The sequence below is a fragment of the Nematolebias whitei genome, chromosome 14 (assembly GCF_014905685.2).
Source record: "Nematolebias whitei isolate Nwh7 chromosome 14, NemWhi1, whole genome shotgun sequence".
Taxonomy (NCBI): domain Eukaryota; kingdom Metazoa; phylum Chordata; class Actinopteri; order Cyprinodontiformes; family Rivulidae; genus Nematolebias; species Nematolebias whitei.
Window position 1 is genome coordinate 9,674,517 of NC_056511.1, and position 26,029 is coordinate 9,700,545.

General features: G+C 40.5%; 1 protein-coding gene across 1 annotated transcript in view; it reads right to left on the reverse strand.

Moving 5' to 3' along the window:
* LOC119420425 (core histone macro-H2A.1) overlaps positions 1-26,029 on the reverse strand; it is a 29,528-nt gene that overhangs the window by 2,360 nt on the left and 1,139 nt on the right. Inside the window, exons 2-8 of the mRNA XM_037687817.1 lie at positions 24,494-24,694; positions 21,997-22,103; positions 21,705-21,896; positions 19,553-19,660; positions 15,026-15,125; positions 6,554-6,643; positions 829-1,003 (exon numbers count right to left, since the gene is read on the reverse strand). Of these exons, the coding sequence (XP_037543745.1) occupies positions 829-1,003; positions 6,554-6,643; positions 15,026-15,125; positions 19,553-19,660; positions 21,705-21,896; positions 21,997-22,103; positions 24,494-24,665 (944 nt within the window). The 5' untranslated portion in view covers positions 24,666-24,694. The remainder of the gene's footprint in view (positions 1-828; positions 1,004-6,553; positions 6,644-15,025; positions 15,126-19,552; positions 19,661-21,704; positions 21,897-21,996; positions 22,104-24,493; positions 24,695-26,029) is intronic.

A 26,029-nucleotide genomic window follows, 5' to 3' on the forward strand; every position in this document is an offset into this window, starting at 1 on the left:
ACATGCTGCTGATCTCATGCTGCTGATTATCAGTGCTGCTGATTATCACATACTGCTTATTATACATGCTGCTGATTATCAGTGCTGCTGCTGATCTCATGCTGCTTATTATACATGCTGCTGATCTCATGCCGCTTATTATACATGCTGCTGATCTCATGCTTCTGTATTTATTCACACCCATCTGCTCACCATGGACTCATGTTCGGGCTGTTGTTACGCCGTATTGTTTTACATTATTAGTGTTTAGTTTATATCTTAGATTCTTATTTACCGTTTCTTTTTACACTTTATATTTTTGCTATTTTTGGAATGTAACTGGGACCCTGAGTACATAATTTTGTTCCACCTCATGTACCACATGTGATGAAAAGACAACAAAATTGACTTGAACCTAATCTCAGAATTAGGTGAAAAAAAATTATTGCACCGTGGTCTTAATCCTCTTCCATAAAAATCTGCTCTTTTTCTCATAATTTTGATTAATTTGCTGATGTCCATCAGTCAGATTAAACAAATTGAACAAACATTTAGGAACTGGCGTCAAAGACTGCAGCACTTCTGCATTGAGCCTAGTTTAAACTCTTAATAAAACCAAAAGCCTCACACTCTATTAATATTTTTAAATTGTCTCAAACCAGTCATTCAACCTTTATTTAGACAGGTAATCCCATTGAGCCTCGAGGACTCTTTTACAAGAGAGACCTGATAAAACCAGGCTTTTAATTTGTCAGGAAGCGTCACCTTGGCCTTCACTCATCACATGAACGATGTCATTTAAAAAACAAACACGGCCACGAAATAAAAAGTATTTAAACTGTTTCTCACCTTCCACTACCGATGGAGGGGAAGGCCACAGACTTGAGCTTCTTCTCGTCCGCCAGGGCCAGACAGTTCTTCACCGTCTTCTCCAGCATCTCCTCACACTTATCAGAACCCCAGCCTGGACTGTTGCAGTGGATCACGTACTTGGCAGGCAGACCAAAACCACCAGTCAAAACAGCTGAGGGAAGAAGAAGAAGAAATAATAAGGGTTCGGCACAGTTAGTGCGGAGAAAAGCCGAAAAAACTGGAGTTTTATTCTCACAGGATCCCAAATTTATAAAACGATCAAACGTTACATTTTATTTAAAGTAGAAAAAGTGCCTTTTCACAAAACGCAGCATGAACGCAGAGCTAAATGACTTCACTGAAGAAGCTAAAAACAGGTTGTTAAAAAAAGCTAAAAAGGCAAAAATAGCAAAATACTAGTAAACAGTAACAAACACCATAGTTAAAAACTAAAGTAATTAAATGTTAGTTAAAAGCAGCAAAAGCTAAGAGTATTAAAATGTATAGCTAAAAATTAAAAAAGCTAGCTAAAAGTAGCTAAATAGTAGCTAAAAGTAGCACAAGAAGACATAAAAAAGCAAGTTTGTTGAAAATGATTTCCTAGAGAACAATGTTTTTAAAGTATTGGAAAAGAGCTGTTGAATATATTTGTCTCCTAAATGAGCTGAACATTTTGATACAGCAACGTTTTAAAGTAGCACAAAATAAGCAGAAGTAGTTTGATTGTAGGAAATGTTCAGAAAAATGAGAAGCAGGGAAACGACCGTGTGACGGACGGATCAGCATTTAAACGACTCAACTACTGAACTTCATGGAACCGTTGGTTTCATGTCGGGACAAACAAACAAACAAAAAGAGAAGCATGCGTCAACGCTAATGCTTCAAAATATCAGAAACAGGAAACGTTTGGACATTTTTTACTTAAATACCGTGATTGAACTATTGAACTGTTCAGTCAACTACAACACCTAAACATTTTAGATGTCATCATCAGAAGACTGAGCTGAACACCGCACCTCAGACTGAAGAAGTCTTTCGGATGAAACACGAAACATTTCTACTTTTTTGTTTTGTTTTTTGAATGTCCCGAGGACCAGACTTAACTTTTTTTTAGATATTTCAGCTACTATTTAGCTGCTTTTACGCTAATTTTAGTTTTATCGGATAATTTCACTTTTGTTGCACTCGTTTAAACTTTTTTTCAGCCTAATTCAGCAAAAAGGTGCTTTCTCCACTTCCTTCTGGTAATTTAAGCTTCTTCGTGCCTTTTCGGCTAATTTTATGTTGGTTTTATGCTAATTTCAGCTTTTTTTCCAGGTAATTTCCACGTTTTTGTGCTCATTTCTGCTTCTTTCAACCTAATTGGGCAAACATGTTGTTTCTGCTTTCTTATGCTAATTTAGCTTGTTCTACCTTTTCAGCTAGCTTCTCAGAATCAGAATCAGAGCACATTCGGAGCACATTTTAGCTCATTTTAGCTGTTTTCAGTAAAATTCAAGTTTTTCGTGGTAATTTCTGCTACTTCCAGCTTAAATTATTTCTGCTAATTTCAACATGCTATGCTCCTTTCATCTTATTTCTGCTATTTTCAGTTATTTCAGCTAACTATTTAGCTGTTTTTCTGATAGCATTAGCTTTTTCAGCAAATTCCACATTTTTTGCACTCATTTCAACTTTTGTGTTCTTTCTGATTTCTCCTGCTGATTTATGCTTGCTCTACATTTTCAGCTAGGTTTTTCAGCATGTTTTTTTTAATAGCTAATTTCAGCTGTTTTTCAGCAAGTTCTTCTGCAATAAGCATTCACACTGCATTTTCGCAGGAAATGCAATTTCTCTAGTTTTATTTAGTTCACTACAGGCGTGCAGCTGGAGCCCATCACTTCACTTCATCACTTTAAATCTGCCTCCGTTCTGTAAGAAGTCTAAAGCCAAAAGTTGAGCTCGGAGCCAGAGGTGCTAAACGAGCACTTTTCTTTGTGGAAAGAATAAGAAGAAAATCTTGAGCGGCTTAAACTAGTTCAACCAAAACGTTACAGAGAAGGATGGAGGGCAAAGGAAAATCCCCTCTCCGGGGAGCTGTGGAACGAGGGAGTGGAGTCTGCTCTCTGGAGTTCTACGTCGAGTTAAGTCCTCCATCGATCCAGCAGCTGTGAAAAGTGTAACTCAGACCAAACCCCCCAGAGTCTGCGGTGGAAGAAAGACTCCAGTCAGAGTTCGTTAGCCCTCAGAAAACATGTGACTGGACTTCAGGCGAAGCCGAGCTTATTTCCAGATGGAGCTCAAAACGATGGCGGCACTTCACAGCAGAGGAAGAACTGCTGTAAGTGTGATCCTGATGATGACGATGATGAGTTTCGTGACCTGCTTCACGGTTTGGTTGGACGCCAGAGAGCGCGGCGGTATCAACATCAGCTAATCAGATGCCAGTCAAACAGTTTGAGGCTCGTTTTTATTTAGTTCTTTAGAGAAAATAAAAGTGATTTTTGTCGTAAACACGAAGCAAATGTTTTACCACAAAAAGCAGCATTTACATTATTTATTTCATTTACTAAATCGGAACGTTTCTTTTTCAAAAACAGATGGAGAACGTTTTAGAAATCCTCCCCCAACATCTGTCCTCAGCAGATATTAAATTACATAAACTTCAAACATACAGAGCTTCAGTATTATTATTGATAATCTGATTATTGAACATAATTGCCAATTTTTCAGACCATTATAATTAAACTTAATTTTCTTTTGGAAGAATCTAGAATCAAGCTTTTTGGTTCATTTTGTTAAATAATTAGCATTAAAACTAAAATATTCCACTATTCAGCCATTTAATTGTTTTAAGTCCTCAGAAACTTTAGTAGGGTCATAGTGCATGTGCTAATACTTTAATAAAAATAAATAAATAAGTAAACACACACACTTGCCTGTCAAAGGCTACATTAGAACAAAACATTCATACCATCAGAATAGTATAGAATCACAGATTGAAGAAAAACTGATTTTATTTTTAGTATTTTTAAAACAAACCACAAACAGACTCTTTCATCTGAAACCTGACAGAGAAATCAGCGACGAGAAAACGGGACGTCCCAACAAAAAGACGCCGCCGTCGAGCCGACCTTCATGGCAGAAGCAGCTCCTCGTCAGAAACATGAACTTTCTGTTTGTAACTGCAGCCAACAAGTTGAACGTTTTCACTACAATCACCTGCAGCACATGAAAGCAGCAACACCTCATCAACACCACCCCTACAGTCAGACATGGTGACGGAGCCGAGGCTGGGAGACCCATCAGGGACAACAACAAAAAACCATGGAGGGTGGGCTGACTTCAGCAAGTGAACACAAGGGTGGCTGTGAGAAAACTGTAAAGGACCTGAAGTGACCCAGTCAGGCCTAAAGCGAGTGACGCTCTGCGTACAACCTGCTTCTTCTTAAACTTCAGAAGCTGCGCCACGTTTGTAGGATCGTTCTCAGGAGGACTTTGCTGCCAGAAGTACCGAAGGTACCAAACGAGTGGTCGCCTTGTGTTACTGCGAAGAACTCATCCAGACTAATACAACAAATTTCAGTCAGGTCATCTGGACGGTTTCGTTTTTTTTTTTTTTTTAGGCATTCCGTCCTTCATCCAAAGGACTTCATGAGTCCAAGGAGCCACAACAAACTGAGTCCCACAAACAGCAAACTCACCTAGTGGACCAACCAGTTTAATGGAGATAAGATGGCTTCTGGGGCCCGCCCTCTCCCTCGTCGACTCCTCTGAGGCAGCCATAGCCAAAGTGGTTCAGAACATCAAGGTTCATGCTCAATAATCCAGGTAGAAAATCCAACAAAGTTCAGTCAGGTTATCCGGACGGTATCTTTTTTGTTGTTGTTGTTGAAACGTTTCGTCCTTCATCCAAAGGACTTGATGTTTTGGGGAAAAAAAAAACTACAAAGCTCTCAACAACCTAGCTCCATCTTGTATTACAGATCTTATTGTTCCATATTTTCCTAACAGAGCACTTCACCCTAAGACTGCAGGTTTACTCACGGTTCCTAGAGTTTCCAAAAACGGAATGGGAGGAAGATCTTCCAGTTATCAGGCTCCTCTCCTGTGGAACCAACTTCCAGTTTCTGTCCATGAGGCTGACACATTGTCCAGTTTTAAGAATGGGCTTAAGACTTTCCTTTTTGATAAATCCTAATTAGGGTTGGCTTGGGTTTCCTTAGTTATACTGCTATAGGCTTAGACTGCTGGAGGACAAACTGTGCACATATTTTCACTATACTACCGTCTTTACTTACTCTGCTCAACCTGTTTTGTATTTGTAATTTTTTTTCTATACTTGACGTGTTTTTTTCTTTCAGGTACACCTGCACCTACACCTGCACCTACATCTGCACCTACACCTGCACCTGCCATTCTGTGTTCGTCTGTCTCTCCTTCCTGTCCTCTAAAACCAGCCGGTAAAAGCAGATGGCCTCTTGTTCTGAGCCTGGTTCTGCTGGAGGTTTCTTCCTGTTAAAAGGGAGTTTTTCCTTTCCACTGTTGCCACTGTGCTTGCTCAGGATGGGAGACTGTGACGAAGTGAAATTCAACGTGTCTGCTGTTTCCTTGGATAGAGAACTTTACTAACTGGCTTTTCTATGCATGTGATGTTCCTGTAAAGTGCCCTGAGACAACTTTGTTGTGATATGGCGCTATATAAATAAACTGAATTGAATTGAATGTTTAACAACCTGTTAAAATACACCAAAATGCAGGAAATCGCATCTACTTTATTCAAAAGTTTCTGGGGGAGGACCCCCCCCACCCGCCCCCAGCTCCTCCACCACTATTTGCATTCCAGCATTGAATTGATCAGTTTACAAATTAAGCCCTGGATGCACCCCCACCACCACTTTTTTAAAGTACAAGTACTTTTTGAGTAATGGCAAATGCAAAGTACTACAGTAATACAATTATTCATAAATGCCACTCTTCCAATTACTTTGAAAATGTGTGTGAAAACCAGAGGAGCCTTTAATAATAACAGACAGACTTTTCCAAAAGCGATATTCCCAAGATCCTCCACTGCTTAATGAGAGACTGTAGCCATTTCCCGCTGTCGTTAAACTCTGAACTCTGCGTCTTGTTGGTTTATTTTAGATGTCGTAATAAATTGCTCAAGTTCTATAACTGGTTCCTCTTCTCGGCTTTTCTGGCATCATTTACAGTCTGTTCAACATTTGTCATTTTGAATCCAGATTCACAGCATCCCAGAAAGGCTGGATTCAGTCACCTGAGATCTATGACGGGGTAAAAACAAAAAAACTGATGGAGCCGCCCACATCCTGCACAGATGTGAGTTTTCAGGAATGTAGCGACCGGAGCAGAACTTAGCTGTGTTGACGTGAAGCGTAACGCATCAAATGTGTGACGGACGTCTCCCTTGCATTTTCAAAGCACGACAAATTAACTCAGCTTAGATAATCTCTGTGATTACATTTAAACCTAACGTGAAGTCATCACTGACCTTCTCTCTGCTGTAATAAATCTGTTTGATGTTGTTTAATTAAGCAGCTCGGTGATGTCATCCCTTCATCACATTACTGAGCCGCTGCGCCGGCTTACCTTTCCACAGGTCGACCATTTTGGCTCTTTTACACTTTCGCTTTGCGACACCAAATGTGCATCATGGGCGGGTTGGCTTCCCACCCTCTGCCTTGGTACTTTCAAAAATCAGCCAGCGAGCCTGTGCACTCACCACCAGCCACCTCCAGAGGGCCGTTTTTCTTCTTCAGCTCCTGCAAAGCTTCAGTGAACTCCTTCCCTCCTTTTTTCTCCAGAGCAGAGCCTGAGAGCGTGGAGAAGACTGCGATTAATGAAAATAAAAACATCTGAGCCGCAGACAGAGAGCAAAAAGCGAGGCAGCTGGAGCAGACAAGCAGGAAAATATGAGGATGGAAGGACAGACTGGTGGAAAGGCAGACACACAAGTGCCAATCATTTCTAATGGCCTCTCTGAACTATCCCCGTTAGTTAGGAGACGCTGAAAGCAAAGTTTTTTCAAAGATTCAAGGCTGCTACTTGTTTCGATGACCCGTTCTGAGTGTAGATTTACAGCTTTTAATTCTTTCCTCTGTTCAGATTTACATGAAGTGGACCCTCAGTCCACTGCTTGCAAGTCCATCTAGAGGAAAACATTTCACGTAAAATCTTTTTTTTTTTTTAAATAATCTATTAAGGAAACCTGCACGTCAAGGTTTGACGTTCACCACAACGAGTTCAGATTCACTCGGAGCTCAAGAGGAGCCGCGAAGAAAAACAGAAAAGAGAAGAAGCCCGTTTAACTTTAGCCGAAGCAGGAATTCAGTGTGTTGGCTGTAGCATCGTTAAAACAAAAGGGGTTAGCGTCAGCCTTCTAAACTTAAAGCTCTTCAGGTGATACGACAGGGAACCCAATCGATAAAGATCGAGCCGGCTGTTAACGGTTTAATAGTTAAACTTTTGTTTCCTCGTGCGCACTGATCAGCCTTCAGAGGTTTGGATCTGAAGCTATAGGAAACAACCTTTCTCAGAAACACTGAACTGACAGCTTGGTCGTAGTTCACAGGACAAAGGCCATGAGACAGACGGTCTCAGACGGTCGACGTCTCAGTCATTTGGGTGAAAACAACAAACGGGAGCAGCAGCTTGGTGTGTCGGTGATCACAGGAGGAAAAAGTGCAACAATTCTGTGGAGGAATAAAAAACCAGCAGCAATGTTTGAACAATTAAGGTTTTAACTCATTTTGGAAGTTAGTTTGGTCTCAAGTGAATGAAAGTTCACTAGATCCTTCACAGCAGCTCGTCCAAGACCTCAACCAAAGGGAGTGTTTGCCAACAAATCAGAAACGCCGAGTCATCCGAGCGAGGGACGGACTTACAAAGGAGAAACACGAGTCCGAAAACTTCTCGGAGAAAGAGGCGCTGCACGCCTTTAACATTAACTCTGGAGAGAAGAAATTAACAAGTGATGGACAGCATAAAACTGTAAAAGACAGACATGAGGTGAGCTCAATTATCCAGGTAGATAACAACGAAAAGGGTTAAATTGTGTCATCTGGACCAGTTTCTATGGCAGGGCACTGACTGAGGAAGTCCTCTGGATGGGGGACGAAACGTTTCTCCCTTAAAAAAAACTGGTCCAGATAACATGATTTAACCTTTTTGTTATAAAAGACAAAGTTTTGCTGCAAATAAAACAACAAAAAAATATTTACAGAACTGATAACGCTCCGCATACTCAGTTTTTGAACGGTGGGAGCTCCACGTTAGAGCCTCTAAACCAAAATCTGCTCAGATAAATTTCCAGTAAAAAACGTTTATTTGATTTATTTTGATCCACATTTTATGTTACTGAAAAATTGTTCAGTATGACGAGTCCCATTCTTTAATCTGCGTTACGCTCAAACGAGCTGTAAAACGTTTCCAGCTCCACCAACTGAATGAGCAAATCATAGCTCCTGTGACAACGTGTCAGATTCAGTTTGCTCCACAGGAACGTGCTCGTAATGTACGATTATGATCATTCACAAAAAATCATCAATGGAAAAATTACTTAAAGGGTAACGCTGTTCATAGAAAGCTTAAAGCTGAATTTCTTAACCTCTTCAGACGATAATAAACTCTAAAAACTAAAAGTAATGACGGAAATATCTAACCCAATAATGTTTTTACTTGCACTTTTTAGCTCTGGTTTGTTATAAACAAGAAGAATATAAGAAGAAAAAAAACTTGAGTAATTGTGTTTTCTGTAAAAATGCAGAGTGAATGCCGAATGACTTGGATGAAAGATAAAATATTAAAGTTGAAACAAGCAGAATAGAAACTAAAATGATCAAAATCGTAGCTAAATTATAAAGTTTGCTAAACAGCAGCTAAAAGCTAAATGTAACAAAACAATGGCTAAAAGTTAAACTTTGCTAAATCACAGCTAAAAGCTGAAATTGTCGAGACAGCGCATAAAAAAGTAGCATTTAAGAAAAATAGAGCAGCTACGCTGGAGTAGATTTCCAAAAACGTTTCTGAAGGATGCATTTTATGTAGAAATTATTTTAGTGAATAAAGTTTGAAAAATAAAGTTACAATTATATATGTAATTGCACACTTTGACAAATCGAGTTAATGTTTAAGAGAACGATGTGTTTAATTGCAGCTGCTTATTTTTATTCTTGCCATTGAACTTTCTCTCCAGGATCTCACTGCATTAAACAGAAAACAGCGCAGTCTTTTAATATTTAATTCATGAAATTACCGTATTTCCCAGCATATAAGTTGCACCGCCGTATAAGTCGCAACGTCTAATAATTTGGAAAAATCCATAAATATATGTCACTTTGCCATATACGTCGCATCTATTGTGCGTCACCGCTGACAACCTGGAAATGTGGGCCGGTGTGCCAAAAATTGATTGGCAAATGGCGGCCGCGGGAGCGTGCACGATAGGACTTTAATATGAATTTAACAAGATTAACACTTAAAACAATTATTTGTTTGCTTGACGTTATAGTAAAGTTGTGTCTCAGTCCAACTTTTTTTTAATAAATGAAATTTGACAATGAAATCAGTTGCATTTCAAAAGCCAATACGCGGAAGTAAGAGCGCGCAGAGGGACGACTTGCTGTGCGTTTCTTCGAAATTTGACAAGATAACCACCTAAAAACAATTGTTTGTTAGCTCGACGTTATAGTACAGGTGTGACTCAGTTGAACTTTTACTTAATAAATGCACTTCGATGGTCAAATTAGCTGCATTTCACCGGGGCGGCGCAGTGAAATGAAGCTGATTTGACGGTTGCTCCAGGCGAGCTGGACGAAGATGGCAGGCAGACTGTGTCATTAATAGCCACTTTTACCCAATGCATGACACAACAGCATGCCCTACTACTCAAATGCCATCTAGTGGCTGAAAATGATAGTGTTCAATATTTTCAATGTCAGAATGAATGAAAACGGTCAATAATTGGTTTATAAATATGGGGAAAATCCATAAATAAGTCGCTTTGTCGTATAAGTCGCAGGGTATGCAAACTAGGCAAAAAAGTGTGACTTAGGCGGGAAAATACGGTATGTAGAAAGTGTTCACCGCATCAACGGAAGGTTTAATTTTTGGGGCATATTTGGATTAGAGCTTCCTAGAATAAAGGAGAGTGAAACAAGAATGTGCTGCTGTGTCGTTTTCTCCACAGACTGTAACGTCGACCGTCTGGACATGCAGAGGGAGAGCAGACAGGCAGCGGAGGTCTCTGCAGCTTCAGTGGTTCCTTTACCTACTTCACCACCTGCGAACAGGGACGAGTTGGTCGGGTGAACGACAGCGTCGCTCTCCACCACGGAAATGTCGGCTTGAACAACTTGTAACTACAAGACGACAACAACGACAAACAGGCAACAACATGGTGGTGAAAACACAGTGAGAACATAAGACCAGTGATGAGGGGGAGAAATAGATGATGGAGAAGAACAGGAAGAAAATACTGAAGTGAGAGCTCTCGTTGGCTGAGGAGACGGGACACGAGGAGGCAGAGGGTCAGGGTCACACAGTTGGTTGTATTTAGTAAATAATAACTAAACGTCTACATTTAATTATAAAAATGAAACATGTTTTGTTTTCATCCAACTGTGTCGCCCCGATTCCTGAATTTAACAACCACACTCCAGGTGAGTGATCTCTCAGTCAGGCTGCACTCTGCTGACCTATGCTGGTTTCAGTACAATGAAATGCTGTTTGGGCACGTTTTACTCCTGAAATAGTTTCAGGCGCAGCAAAGACCTGGCAGCCAACTGACAAAATGACAACCTGGAATGAACCTCGACACGTTCCAACAACAGGAAGAAAAGAAAAAACAAAAAAACGAAGGAGCTTTGATGAAAATCGTTGAAAGTCAACACATGAATTCTTCTCTTTTTATTTGATTAATCTTTGATTAAATGGCATCACATCAAATAAAGGGTTAACTGAGACCACACAAAACACAAGATCTCTTTTTTTTTTAAACACACTGTGAGCAGCTTATTTTAATTTCCAAATGATGGTCATCCTGGAAACTTCAAAAAGCTCTTCCATGTTGGCATTTTAAACATTACATCCAGTGTGCTAACGAAGGTGTAAATAATTTAATGTTGCTCAGTGAAAGCCTGCATCTTTAACGTGGATTTTACTGGAGCTGTATAATGCATCAAAAAGTAATCATCATCACATCGACTGCAGTAAAAATCATTACTGCTGTACACACAGTGCGGTTCTGCTCAGCTTGTCAATAATGCATTTGGACAGTCTGGACTCTCGTTGCTCAAAGCACCACATGATTAAAACTATAGTGGTTGAGATGCTAACAAGAGCAGGCCCCGTTCAGACCTGGTTTATCTACAGGTCTTCAGTAATCAAACCACCGTGATAACCGAGGGACTACTGTATATCCAGTTAGTGTTAAATGCATGTCCATGGTCCAGAATGCAGCAGCCCGATTTTTAACCAGTACAGGCAAAAGAGAGCGCATTACACCAGTTTTGACCTCACTGCACTGGCTACTGGTCCACCTTTGAATCCAGTTCAAAATACTCCTGTACGTCTACAAATCGCTGAACAATTTCGGCTGATGGGGGTTAAGGGCCTTGCTCAAGGGCTCAGAGTGGGGCAAATGAGAGTGGAGACAGGAGTGGGTATTTCAGCTTCCCCACCCACATTTTTAACGTCGTCAGTCCAGGGAGTTGAACCGGCGACCTTCTGATCACAGGCCCACCTTCTCTAACCTCTGCACCACCACTCCACCCTAGCTTCAGCTGTATAAAGGTAATAAACAGCCATCCTTGGGAATGTTCTGAACACGCAGCCAGTTTGATTATCTTGTTTTTTGGGGTTAAAGGTTTCAGTGAACTGTTCGTCAGGATCCTGAATTTAAACAAAAAGTCTGCGTTTTCGTTACGACTTTATTATTCAGAGTGGATAACCACGATGCTGTATGGGTGAGTTTCTCCTCAACGTTAACGTTCAGGCGAACTGGACCACTGCTGCTGTGGTCACTGTAATCTATGTAGAGCTGTTTCAATCACAACATTCGGAGCAGCGATGTGTCGCAACGTATTCGCCAACGTAATCACAGCGCAGACAGTGGAACTGCGTAAAAGTAAATAAAATGGTAAAACAGCTGACAGATGTCAAAACACTGAGCTGAGTTAAAACCTTTAGTCAGACGCAAACTTAATTAATTATGCTTGTTTGGGATAACTCGACAAAAATGTGACATAAATGGCTTTAAGCTTAGTTATTTTAAAAAAGTATATACAGTACTTCAGATTTATGAATGCATTCTCCAGAGTATTTGCAGGTTGTAGGAGTTCCATGACAATGCTCTATACGTGTTAACATTTAATACAAAATTATATTTTAGATCGATTTTGGTCCAAGATGGCCGCGCTCAGCCGAGCCGCAGCTTCACAGGCTCCCGGTGAACTCGATCCGTTTTGTTCCTGTTGTTTTTGTTTTCACTTTTTTTTTGCTTTCAATGTACATCCACAGTACAGGTACGCCGCGACACACGTGGATTTTTCTGTATTGCTGCCTTGCATTTCATTGTGCCATCCTGCCATCGTGGGTCAGTTCTTCCAGCCTCGGGCTCAGGCCTGTCATGGTGGCTGTCTCCATGATCCTCCATCTACCTGCATGGACCGAACTCTATGGACCCGTTCAGTTCCGCGGGGAAACCTGGATGTTCTCCGTCTGCCGGACCCAGTTCTGGAAGGCAGTCTGGGAGGGCAGCTACTGCAGTCATTATTATCATCGAGCTGCTGACGGGACCCGCTAACTAGACCACGCCGCTACCGAACCACACCGCCAAAAGTATCATGCTGCTAACTGGACCACGTTGCTAAAATAACCTCACCGCCATCAGAACCACTCTGCCAATAGGACCATGCTGCTGTAGATTTATTTATTTTACACTTTTGGCATCTTGTTTCTGTATTTTTGTTGCATGCTTTGAATAAATCCCAGTTTATGTTAGTTTTGGGGCTCCAAGCCCGACTCCGCTCGCATTAGCATGTAAATTATAACAGAACCTATGAGAATTGTGCTGCTGCTGTTCGGTGTATTAATTTGCACTATTAGTGTTTAGCGTACATCTTAGATCTTTTACCGTTTGGCGTTTGTTTAGTGTATATCTTGTGCCCCATTTGCACTGCTCCTAATCAGCCCCAACCCTGCTCAGCCTGGATTTGCACCTGCACTTTAGGACCAATTCTGGAGGCGTGTCCAGAACCCAAATCCTGCTAATGAGAGTTCTGCTGAGTTAAACTCAAAGCAGTCTGCTCCTCAGATAAATAATGTTAAATTATTATTTTTATATATGAATGTTTCTGTTCAGTGCCCTGAGACGACTTCTGTTGTGACTTGGCGCTATATAAATAAATTGAATTGAATTAAATCAACAACAAACAAAAATGTAGAAACATTTCTTCTTTCATCCGAAAGACAAAACGTTTCTACTTTTTTTTTTGTTTTGTTTTTTGAACGTCCAGAGGACCAGACTTAACTTTTTTAGATTTTTCTACCTGGATTATTAAGCATGCATCAGGATATCTATATTTTTCTTCATCACTTGATGTATTTGCGCTCAATGAGGTTTTATTTCTTGTATACAGATTATTTTTAACTTTGATTTAAATCTTTAATTTAAAGTGTAATTCTTGTTTTGTGATTTGTACATCTGTGGGTTAGAATAAAGTTGAACCAAAAGCGGTCTCTCTTCTTTAAACATGGTTGAGGGAAATATTCCTGAGAGATCCAATAAGTTAGTCTTTTTTATGATTTTTCAGCTGAATTAACTTTAACAGATTATTTAATAAAGTCAACGTGAAAACAGGATTTCATGATAAAGCCGGCACCGTTAATTTATTTTTTAATCTTTACCGATAAAAGCAACTTATTTTTTATACATAAAATGTTTTTAAAAAAACGTTCCCACCCTTCGTCCCGGTCCTCCCGCCTGCCAGGGCTCAGAATCCGGCGTTTGTGAGCAGGCGAGGCCGGGGCTCAGGGTCCGGCCTCGCGGGCTTCAATAGATCATCAGCTCGTATGATCCTCCGCGGTGACTCCGCTCGCTCGAATGTTGTCGTCAGTCACCAAACACTAAAAACGCCTGGACTTCAGAATTAAACACGGCGTTGTCGTTAGCGTTTTTAAAATCTTAAATAGATCCAGCTGCTGCTCCGTGTCCCGAAAAATTGCAAATGGAGGATCAGTGAAAAGTTTCTGAGATCCGGTGACTCCTCCCCCCTGACCAATCAGAGTCCTGCATTCACGTTTGGTCCGGAGTCAGCTCGACCCAGCTCGCTCGGTCCCACCAGAGAAGCAGGGACCAAAAGAGGTCCTGAATCAGCCTCGAATCAGCTCAAAATACGAGCTGAAGTACTGGTGCAAAAGGGTTCTTTCTGTGGCGGGCTGCCAGAATTGGGGCTTTTTATGGGCAGTGCAAATGGGGCAAAAGAGAGGAGGGGAAACATAAATGTCTAAAATGGGGTGTGGGCAGTTGAAAACTGACTTTATATTTTCCGGCATACAAGTCGCAGTTTCTTGCATAGATTCGTCAGTCCTGCGACTCGTACTCCGAAGCAACTTAGAAATGTTTTTCTTTCCATATTCATAACGCAATTTTTGACTGATGCTTTCAATTTCCAAGAACTGCAACAGCGAGTCCTCCCGTGCGCGCTCGCTTCACTCAGCTGGTGCAGGCGGAGGAACGCTGGAGAGCTAGCCGCTCCGGCCGCGATGGATGAATGGATGGACGGCGCCGCCCAGGCGAAACGAAGCCGTTTTGACCGTTAAATAAACGCATAATAAACACGACGGGTCAGCGGTGACGCATAATAAATGCGACTTATACGCTGAAGTGACTTGATGCTTTTTTTTAGCTGATGCGACTTGTACTCAGGAGCGACTTATACGTCGGTCAATGTGAGAATTGTTTTGGTATTTCTTTATTCAAATAAAAAAAGCATTAAAAGTCTTTAGGTTTTCTTTTAAAACTGTCCAACATAAACTTGCTGCTCACAGTGTGCATGAATAGATCCAGATGAGACCAGTCACTTTAGGCAGTTTAGCAGACGATGTTCAACTGCTGGACTTTCAAGGATTTCAGATCAGAAGGCCCACTGTGACCGCAGGGCGGGGAGGGGGGGGTGCGGTATGAGGAGCTCACCTAGATCATCTTTAAGTTCAAGTTCAGTATTGGTGGGGTTGATGACCCCGTCCACGTCAAAGCCAGCCAGGTTACTGACCTCGCTGTGGATAAGGTTGAGCTGAAAAAGTGGGAGGAGGAGGATGAAGAAAGCGGGGGGGGGGGGGGGGGGGGCAGGCATGCAGAGGAGGAGATGGAGCAAAAAAACAAGAGGTGAGGAAGCAAAGCCATTAAAACCAGAATCACTCTGCAGCTCAGAGGGATGCCTCGACTTTCTGAGTTGATTATAAAACTAACAAACTTTACAAATCTTTATTACATTAATGTGAACAAAGAAGTGCATTTGGAGTAAAGGCGAAAACTTGGACGCGCTTGTTAACGCGGCTATTTTGAGAGAAAGCAAAGCAATATTGTTTCTGATTGAAAATACAGAATCAACCTCAAATCACATCTCTAGATAAAACCACTATGTTTTTTTTTTATCTACAGGTGCTGGTCATAAAATTACAATATCATGAAAAAGTTGATTTATTTCAGTAATTCCATTCAAAAAGTGAAATTTGAACATTATATTCATTCATTACACACAGACTGATATATTTCAAATGTTTATTTTTTTAGGTTGATGATTATAACCGACACCTAATGAAAACCCCAAATTCAGTATCTCAGAAAATTAAAATATTATTTAAGATCAATTAAAAAAAAGGATTTTTAGAAATGTTGGCCAACTGAAAACTATGAACATGAAAAGTATGAGCATGTACAGCACTCAGTACTTAGTTGTTGCTCCTTTTGCCTGGAATACTGCAGCGATGAGGCATGGAGTGGATCAGTCTGTGGCACCGCTCAGGTGTTATGAGAGCCCAGGTTGCTCTGATAGTGGCCTTCAGCTCTTCTGAATTGTTGGCTCTGGTGTATCGCATCTTCCTCTTCACAACACCCCATAAATTTTCTACGGGGTTAAGATCAGGTGAGTTTGCTGACCAATTAAGAACAGGGATACCATGGTCCTTAAACAAGGTACTGGGAGCTTTGAATCTTTGTGCAGGTGCCAAGTCCTGTTGGAAAATTAAATCTGCATCTCCATAAAGCTGGTCAGCAGCAGGAAGCATGAAGTGCTGTAAAACTTCCTGGTAGACGGCTGCGTTGACCTTAGACCTCAGAAAACACAGTGGACCAACACCAGCAGATGACATGGCACCCCAAACCATCACTGACTGTGGAAACTTGACACTGGACCTCAAGCAATGTGGATTCTGTGCCTCTCTTCTCTTCCTCCAGACTCTGGGACCTTGATTTTCAAAGTAAATGCAATTTTTTCTTTAATCAGAGAACATAACTTTGGACCACTCAGCAGCAGTCCACTCTTTTTGTCTTTAGCCCAGGCGAGACACTTCTGATGCTGTCTCTTGTTCAAGAGTGGCTTGACATAAGGAATGCGACAGCTGAACCCATGTCTTGCATACATCTGTGTGTGGTGGTTCTTGAAGCACTGACTCCTGCTGCAGTGCACTCTTTGTGAATCTCCCCCACATTTTGGAATGGATTTTGTTTCACCATCCTCTCCAGGGTGCAGTTATCCCTATTGCTTGTACACTTTTTTTATAGCACTTATATACTTTTATAGCCCTTCGCCTCTCTATTAATGTGCTTGGACACAGAGCTCTGTGAACAGCCAGCTTCCTTAGCAATGACCTTTTGTGACTTGCCCTCCTTGTGCAAGGTGTCAATGGTCGTCTTTTGGACAACTGTCAAGTCAGCAGTCTTCCCCATGATTATGTAGCCTACAGAACTAGACTGAGAAACCATTTAAAGGCCTTTACAGCTGTTTTGAATTAATTAGCTGATTAGAGTGTGGCGCCAGGTGTCTTCAATATTGAACCTTTTCACAATATTCTAATTTTCTGAGATACTGAATTTGGGCTTTTCATTAGTTGTCAGTTATAATCATTAACATTTAAAAAATTACAGAAATAAATCAACTTTTTCTATGAAATTCAAATTTTATGACCAGCACATACATACGTACGTACGTACATACGTACGTATGTATGTATGTATGTAAAAATCTAAAACAGGACTATAATCTTGCACATTAAATCAACACAATAGGCCCAACAGTCTGACTGCATTTAAATATTTAGAACCAGATGTTAACAATAATAAATTCAATTGAATATTTTGTTTCACATCTTTAAGGCTCAAACAGAAATAAAGAACACATCACAAGCAGAAACTAACCAAATCTTATGATGAATAAAGCTAGCTGTGTGGAGCCTGTTGGAGGCTAGTTGGCTAACAACATCCGTAAGGGAACCTCCAAAATGTCTCGAAACGATCTTCCTTGAGTCACAGAGGCTTGAAGTCCTGCCACTTGAATGTTTAACAAGTTCAAAGTGAAATAATGTGCATATACAAATTCATATACACTCAAATATATTGAAATAGAATATACGTATACGCTAAGACAAAAATAATGATGGCGTATTGGCCATCAGCTGCCCTGTTCTGTAAAGATCTACAACGGCCGCAGAAAACTCATATCAGTCGAGCTCTACTTAACTTACTTTGTCTTTGTATCATAAAACTGCTGGATCTCATGACTCAGGTGTTGCAGTTTCAAAGTATTAAAAAAATACTAGCCATTATCTTAAGTGTGACGTAGCAATAACGGATAACGTACCAAGTTTTTCTTTCAGCTGCTCCCTCTGCAGGAGTCTCCACAGCTAGCAGATTTGCACGACTGATCTGGCAACCGTTTTACACCGGATCCCCTTCTTGACGCGACCTGGTCTCAAACCTGCAGCTTCAGGATTACACGCCGTGGCACTGACCACCTAACTACTGCAGCGCCTGGCTGATATGTCAAGGCATCCCTCTAAAATCTCAACTAAACACCCAGTTTGCTCACGTCCCAGTTCCCATTAGTCACACCTTATAATCCACCAACAAGCTTTAAGATGAAAATGAGGCAAATCAGCCACAAGAAAAGTAGTAAAGAAATCAGAGACTGACGATGTGAGTGAGCACTAAAAGAACAACACGGTTATAAAATAAGACTGTAAAGCAGAGAAACGCTTTTTATTTTTATTTATGGGTTGATTATTTCTGTCAGAGGAAGGTTAAACACCCGTGTGATTTCAACAGATGCTTTAATCTGTGGTCAGCTCCACGTTGCTGTTCCTTAATGGAGACAACAGACCTACAGTGCAGAGCAAATCAGATTTATGTTGCGTTTCAAATCAGCGCAGCCAGGATCACCGAGATAAAATCTGTTTTTTATGTTTCTTCAGACAGAACTCATTCGTTGTTCCTCACTAAGACAGAATTTATTATCCGAGGGTGTGTTCATCTGAGTGATGCAAACAAAGAGTTCAACAATAAAGAACAGGAGCGAAACTATAAAGGCTGAATTGATTTTTTTTTTTTCCAACTAAATGTTTGATTAATTTACCTCGAACAACAACTGAGATAAATATGCTTACGTGAGCTGAAACACTGATCTGTGGAAGTCCATTTGTCGAAACAAAAGGTCTCATTTCTGCATTTTAACCACAACGAGTCACCAATTTGCAGAATTACTCTAAATAGTTTTCAGTAAATCACCTTGAAAGGTAACAAAGCATTAATGTGTAGTTCTGATTGAAATATCGCCTGTTTTTAACTTGAATGGACACAGAAGAAAAAAATCTTATTAAGTAAAAAGAGTTGACTTCATTTTTTTTAACCCATAAAAGAACCACCGACTCTTTAGCATCATTCTTAAATTTTTTTGGGTTGCTTCCTTCTGCAGGCGTCGAAACATGAAATATTTGGTCATTGATTTACACGACGCTTGAACTGACGCAACCTGGGCTCGAACCTGCAGCCTCACGATTACAGGACTACTGCACTGACCGCTGAGCCACTGAGCCCAATATTTTATATTATCTAAACTCTGCTTTTTATGCGCTAATGACTTTGTAAAACATTACAAATAAATAAATAAAACTGTTCAAATGGATTTCCACAAATTGACTCCATTAAAACTTGAAATGCAGAATAATGGAGTCATAATTGTTACTATCACAATTAAATGTTGTGTCTAGACTGGGGCATATAACAGACATATTGTGCTATGAAATGTGAGATTTTTTTTTTTTTCAAATATATTTCACTTTATAACAAAGTGAAGATTCCTCATAAGAGAAAAACCAAATGAACACCAACATTTTGGCCTCAACTTTGATTTATTTTGGCGTTTTTGTTCAGGTATGAGGATATTACACAGATTAAATACCAAACAAAGCCAAATTATTGGGAATATTTTTTTTAATTATGTTTTCTCAAAAATATAACTATCAAAAGACAAACATGTTTTAAATTAGAAGTTTTGAGTCCCGATCGGAGAATCTGAGTGGGTTTGCCTGCTTTTCTAACACTACAGGTCTTTGTGAGCATCATTAATTCACCTCAATCAATCAATCAATATTGGCTTAACTTTCTGCACAATCAGCTGAGACCTGTGTGAGGCGAGTCGATCTCTGGATGTCTGGTGAAGCTTACCTTCTGACCCAGGAAGAGACTCTTTGTGGAGAGCACAGTGAAGCTATCAGATGGAGAGCCCTCTGTGGTGCTGTCTGCGGATGCTGCCTTGCTCACCTCACCCTGCCTCTGTTAACGAGAACAGACTTTGACACGCGACTCTTTGTTTTGATCTGTGACAATAAAGAAAAGCTCATGAGTATTATAGAGGTCAAAGCTTTGCTGCAGTGTTGAGCTTTTTAAACAGCCCGACTGATGTGGAAATTTTGGCTATCGTCTATACCGACATTGGGAGGGGCAGCCAATAACGATATATTGGCTAAAAATCTTTGAGCTTTGTCCACCCCCCAAGAATCTCAGTAAACACCTACTTTTAAACCCGTTTCAACACTTGAAGTCTTGAAACAGTCTTCCTAACCTGCATTCACATTTTCTATCCTCCACTGTTCACCGTGACGTTATCAAGTGTTAGAAAAATATAAGTTAAACAAACGTTCTTCCCTGTTCATTGTTTAAACAGTCGGTCACGTGTGCTGAAGGCCTAATTAGCATTGACCACAGCTGTGTTTATTTTTTGCAGAGAAGTAAAGATTTCAGACAAACGATGCATTTCATCGAGGACGGCAAAGATAACGTTACGAACACTGATATATATTTATATCTACGTTAGATTTATTGTTCTGGATAAAGTTTTATAAGGCAGTAACCTATATAACCTTATCTAAACGTTAGCTTGCTAACTTAAGAGGCACGTAGCTAATGACAAGCGGGTTGGAGGATTGAAGAGAATTTATTATTGTTGATAGGGATGCACAATATTGAATTTTTGGCCGATATCTGATATGCCAATATTTAAAAACTTATTTGGCCCATAACCGATACCTTTTTTTTTCATAGACCTACTTACAGAGACTACACAGATTTATCTGCTGTGGAATTAAAATACTACATTATTCTGCATCGTCTTTGTCAATGTGGCCTGCTACCAAATGCAGATGCCAAAAAGGAGGCTGAAAATGATGTAACACTTCAACTTGGATTATGTTTAACGTCAAATTTATTCATGAAATTCACTCTAACACAATGACAACACTCGGAACAGCACGTTTTCACAAATCTAAACTCAACAGCGCGTGACATCATAATCTGCTGGCACTGCAGGCATCCTCGTCATTGGGTTATACAAAAACAGATATATATATATATATATATATATAGCGCCTTTTATATCGGTGAGTTATTTTGATGGAATAGCCGATGTCCGATATTTAACTGTATCGCTAATATCGTCCGATACCAATACCATGCTGATAATATTGTGCATCCCTAATTGTTGATTTTTTTTATTTTATTTTACAGATCAGTTTCAATAAACTTACCATGCTCTGTTTAGCAAAATACACTGCGCAGTATTGTTCTCTGCTTCGGCTGTGCTGTGAGTAAAGTGTGCAGCATGGCCATAACTTGAAAGTAGTCTGCATGCGCCCTCTGCTGGATACATTGTACAATTACAGCTCGTTTACAGCATTTTAGGGATGAAAATTAGAAGTGTTTATATCTGCGCATAATGGACCAATTATCACAGATACCGATATGTTCCCAGACGCCTATATTGGCATAAACTATCTTTTCCGATATATCGCTCGGACTCTACTTTTTAATAATGGCTGAGGAACCCTCGAGCGACAGCAGCTACTGATTAGAACAGGGCACTGCTCATACCACCACTACTACTTCACACCTACATGAAACTCCATTCTGTGACTACCTCCCTTTGAAGATCAGAAGCATAACAGCAGCAGGATGATGTCAACCAGTTTTAACTTATTTATATAAATCAAGGCAGAAAACAATGCATCTCATCTCAGTTAAAAGGGTTTTATAAAAGCAGCCGTAGATTTTAGGTTAAAAGGTCAAAGATTACACACGTGGATATCTTAAATTGGTTGTTAGATTTGCAAACATTATTTGTGTGAACTTTAATTATATTAGGTCATGCTTTTAAATGAATCAGCACCAAAGTATCAGCCAAACGTGTTTCTGGTTCTATTAAAAATCCAAGCAAACATTTAACCGCAGGTGTTAACGACACGCAGAATCATTTTGAACTTCCTTGCATCAACTTTAACACATTCAGAGTTAAAGTAATCAGGTTTTTCACTTTGAGACAAACCTTGGCCTTCCCTCCCGTCTTTTTCCCAGTCGTTTTCTTAGCAGGTGCTTTCTTCACCGTCTTGGGTTTCTTCTCAGGAGCAGGCGAGACGGGAGTTTCCAGTTTGCCCTTTGCTCCCCTCTTCTTGGCCAACAACTCGGGATGGATGTTGGGCAAAACTCCACCCGCTGCGATGGTCACACCTTTGAGCAGCTGACACAGAAAAACAAAAAGCTAAATTCAAGACTTCTTGTCAAATTAACCAGAAGCTTTCTTTTTTTTTTTTTTTTAATCAGAAAATAGCTGAGCTCACCTGGTTCAGCTCCTCATCGTTGGCAATGGCCAGCAGGATGTGTCGCGGTGTCACACGGCCCTTTTTATTGTCTCTTGCAGCATTTCCTGCCAACTCCAGGATCTCCGCTAAATATCAAAAGAACATTAAAAAGTACTCATCAGTATGAAAGTCTCTTCTGTCCAAAAACAATCTGTCAGCACGACTTGTGTTTGCAAAGCTGCATCTGAAAGAACCACATGACTATAGTAACAATGAACAGATGTGAACAAAGTACAGATGTTTGGCCACATATGAACAGCACCACGTGCAGCAAGAACAGCATCTCAGCATAAATACCATCTGTCAAGCACAGTGGTGGAGAGGTGATGATTTGGGTTTGTTTTGCAGCCACAGGACTTAGGCACTTTGTAGCCATTTAGTCAACCATGAACTGCTTTGTAGAGCTAAATATTCTGGGGCCATGTCCAACTGCTAACGCTTGGCCAAACACACGAGCCGAATGGGCCGAGTCTAGAAGGAATGGGAGGTGCTGTAATGCAACAGTCAAAGTCCAGACCTCAACTTGAATAAAATGCTGTGATGGCACCTGAAGAGAGCTGTGCTGAAACAAACGCCTGCAAGCCTTAATGAATCCAAGCAACGTTGTAAACAAGAATGGGCCAAAATAGCTTTCAGTGTAAAGACTAACAGGAAAAAAAAAAAAAGACGACTGTATTTTCCGGCGGACATGTTGCATCAGTTCATATTTGTCTAATAAAGTGAAAAAAAATCCATAAATATGTTGTATACGTCGCATCTATTATGAATCACCGCTGACGTGTTGCGTTTGCTTCACGTCTCCGCCGACAACCCGGAAATGTGGACCGGTGCTGTTCCAAAAACCGATGGGCAGCCAAATGGCAGCTGCGGGAGCATGCACGGGAGGACTTTAACAAGAATTTAACAAGATTAACACTTAAAAACAATTATTTGTTTACTCAAAATTATAGTAAATGTGTGTCTCAGTCTAACATTTGCTTGATAAATGCACTTTAATGGTCAAATCAGCTGCATTTCGCCGGAGTGGTGCAGCTGTTTTGATGGTTCCAAGCAGAGAGCAGAATGAAGGTGGGGAACTACGGCAAGCCGATTGAGTCATTAATAGCTGGTGAAGATTCTCAGTCATCCAGGACATGGTAAATTCTAAAAAGTTCAAGAAAAACAATAAAGTATAAAATATAATAAGTAAAGTCCAGTTGTTTATGTCTTGAACTTTTTTGAATTTGTCATTATAGCCACGTTTTTCTATTACATGATACAACAGCCAACAGCATGCCATACCCTTATTAATACTCTGCTGCCATCAAGTGGCTGAAAGTGGTACTGCTCCTTTTTTTTTCAGTCAAAATGAATGGAAACGTCATATCTCGGCCAAAAAAAAGTTTATAAATATGGGAAAAAAAATCCATAAATATGTCGCTTCGGCCTATAAGTCGAAGGGCATGTTAATTATGCAAAAAACTGCAACTTATAGGCTGAAAAATATGGTACTTCAAGTTAAAGGTTTGAAAGCTCAGTCATCCAGGTATATAAATCACACACAAAAAAGGTTCAATCATGTCACCTGGACAGACTCTTTTTGGGAGAAATGTGTTGTCTTTCATCTGAAAGACTTCATCAGTCTGAGGCCTGCCAACCCAGATCTGTCTTATAAATAGCACCTCCTTGATGTGTTTCAAGAAAAGGTTAAATCATGGTGCAGCTTATGCTTCTGTGTGTTGCGAGTTGACCATCTCGCCTAAAACATTTGATTGTTTGATGCATGGTGCTTGTTTTGGATGGATGGTCGCTTTTTGCACGTGTTTCTTTGGATTCCACAGAGGGCTGGCTCGAAACACATCAAGGAGGTGCTATTTATAAGACAGAGCTGGGTTGGCAGGCCTCAGACTGAAGAAGTCTTTCAAATGAAAGACGAAAAAAGTTTCTCCCAAAAATAAACTTTCCAGATGACACGATTTAACCCTTTTTTGTGACTACTTCAAGTTACTGCTGCTAAAAAGTGGTTCTACAAGCTGCTGCAACATGGGGTGGGTAGTTTTTTCACACAGCTTTTCCATTTTGTCTTTGTTTAATGAACAATGTCTCAACGGAATCTGTTTAGATTTAAATATTAATGGAACCTGATCATTTGTTTGATTTATAAGACATAAGAATCGAAAGAGGTTTTTTTTCATTACTGTAAACTTTTAATTATGATAATGAGTATTTAGGGAATGGACTTGCGACCCGTCCAGGGTGTACCCCGCCCCTCGCACAGTGATTGCTGGACATGGGCACCAGCGACCCCCGTGACCCAAAATGGAATAAACGGGTAAAGATAATGGATGGATGGAGTATTTAGGGAATGATGGTGATGCAAGTGCGCAACCTAATTTCCAATACAATCAGTAAATTAAAAAAAGTTTGCAGTGAGAGTGACTCTTTAAACTTATTATCAAGTGAAAATCGTACAAATGCATCCTAAATTTAAGCTCACCAGTAAGGTATTCGAGGACAGCAGCCAGGTAGACGGGCGCTCCCACTCCTATGCGATATTTGGGTAACCCCCTCTTGATGTAACGCAGCATGCGCCCCACAGGAAAGATGACTCCGGCCTTGGTGGACCGGGATGTCTTCGTTGACTTCTTCTTACCTCCTCGGCTGGACATGATGCCGAAACTGCAACCAGTGTCAAGCTCTGCAGGGGAAAAAAACAAACATGAGCGTTATTAACGTGCATGAGCATTCAAAATTCCATCTGGTTTTCATCACAGTATAGTGCACGGCAAAAAATATTCTTCTTTCAGCTGTTTTAATATATAATCCATCCTTGTTGCTCTTCTTCATTTCTGTCACGTCCAGTTCTTTCTGTCTTTTTATTATTGCAGCTGTCTCCAAACCAAACAACTGGTCTCACCACCGTCTTGTAAACTTTTCCTTTGCTGCCACCGTTTTGTCACAAATCACTCCTGAAACGTTCCTCCATCCTGACAGTCACCACCAAGTAGCCACTTGAAGTCCTGCACCTTTGTGACCTCTGCTTCTTGGAGCCCCACCGCCCCCCTCCCACTTACACATACAGTAGTCCCTCGCTAATTCGCCGTTCAACTTTCGCGGACTTGCTCTTTTGCGGTTTCTCAACGTAAGATTGTAAACGAGACACAAGTGTCAACTATACTACTCACGTGATTGGGACGGTATGGGATAGAAAGTTCACGGGAAAAAAATATATACTTCGGACAGGTGCCGCCATTTTGTAGTTTTCTTTCAATAAGCCTACACTGTAATGCAATTCAAAGGAACTACACTACCCAGAAGTCAACAGTGCTGCTTTAAACCAAAATGGAGGGAAAGTTTAGCAACGCAAAGTCAGAAGTAACGATTTATCTATTAAACTCACAGAAGTGGCAGGAAAGTCTCAAATAATCCTGAAGCTCGATAATCCACGTGCACGTCAGCCTGGATGGAGCGGTGGGCTTCGTCGCTGCAGGGTAGCTCTGCAGAACCGGAACACAAATGCTGTTCTGCAGAGCTGGCGAGTAAAATTTTGCAGTACTGTACAGTACATACACGTACGTTGTCAAATTACGTAGGTTTAAGAGTTTAGAACATTGCAAGAGTGGGAAAGGTTTACAAAGCCTTAAAATATATATATATACTAAAATAAGTATAGCATTCCATACATTGCGATTTTTCACCCATCGCGGTGGTGTGGAACGTAACTCCTGCGATAATCGAGGGACTTTATGCTCCGTCTTGCTACAGCTGACGTTCTTCTTCTTCATATTAATAAAACATTTGCAGCAACATCGGCTGATCTGTTTCATGCTGCTGTGTTCATCTGCTCAGACCCACTATGCTAAGCTTAGTGTATTTTTAGTTACCGTTTTTCTTAGATCTTATTACTGTTTTTTTTTTTTTTTTATATTTTATACTTTTGTTGGATGTAACGGGGACCCTGTGCACACAATTTTGTTCCACCACATGTGGCATCCGGTGCATATGACGAATAAAGAACCTCTAATTTGTGTTT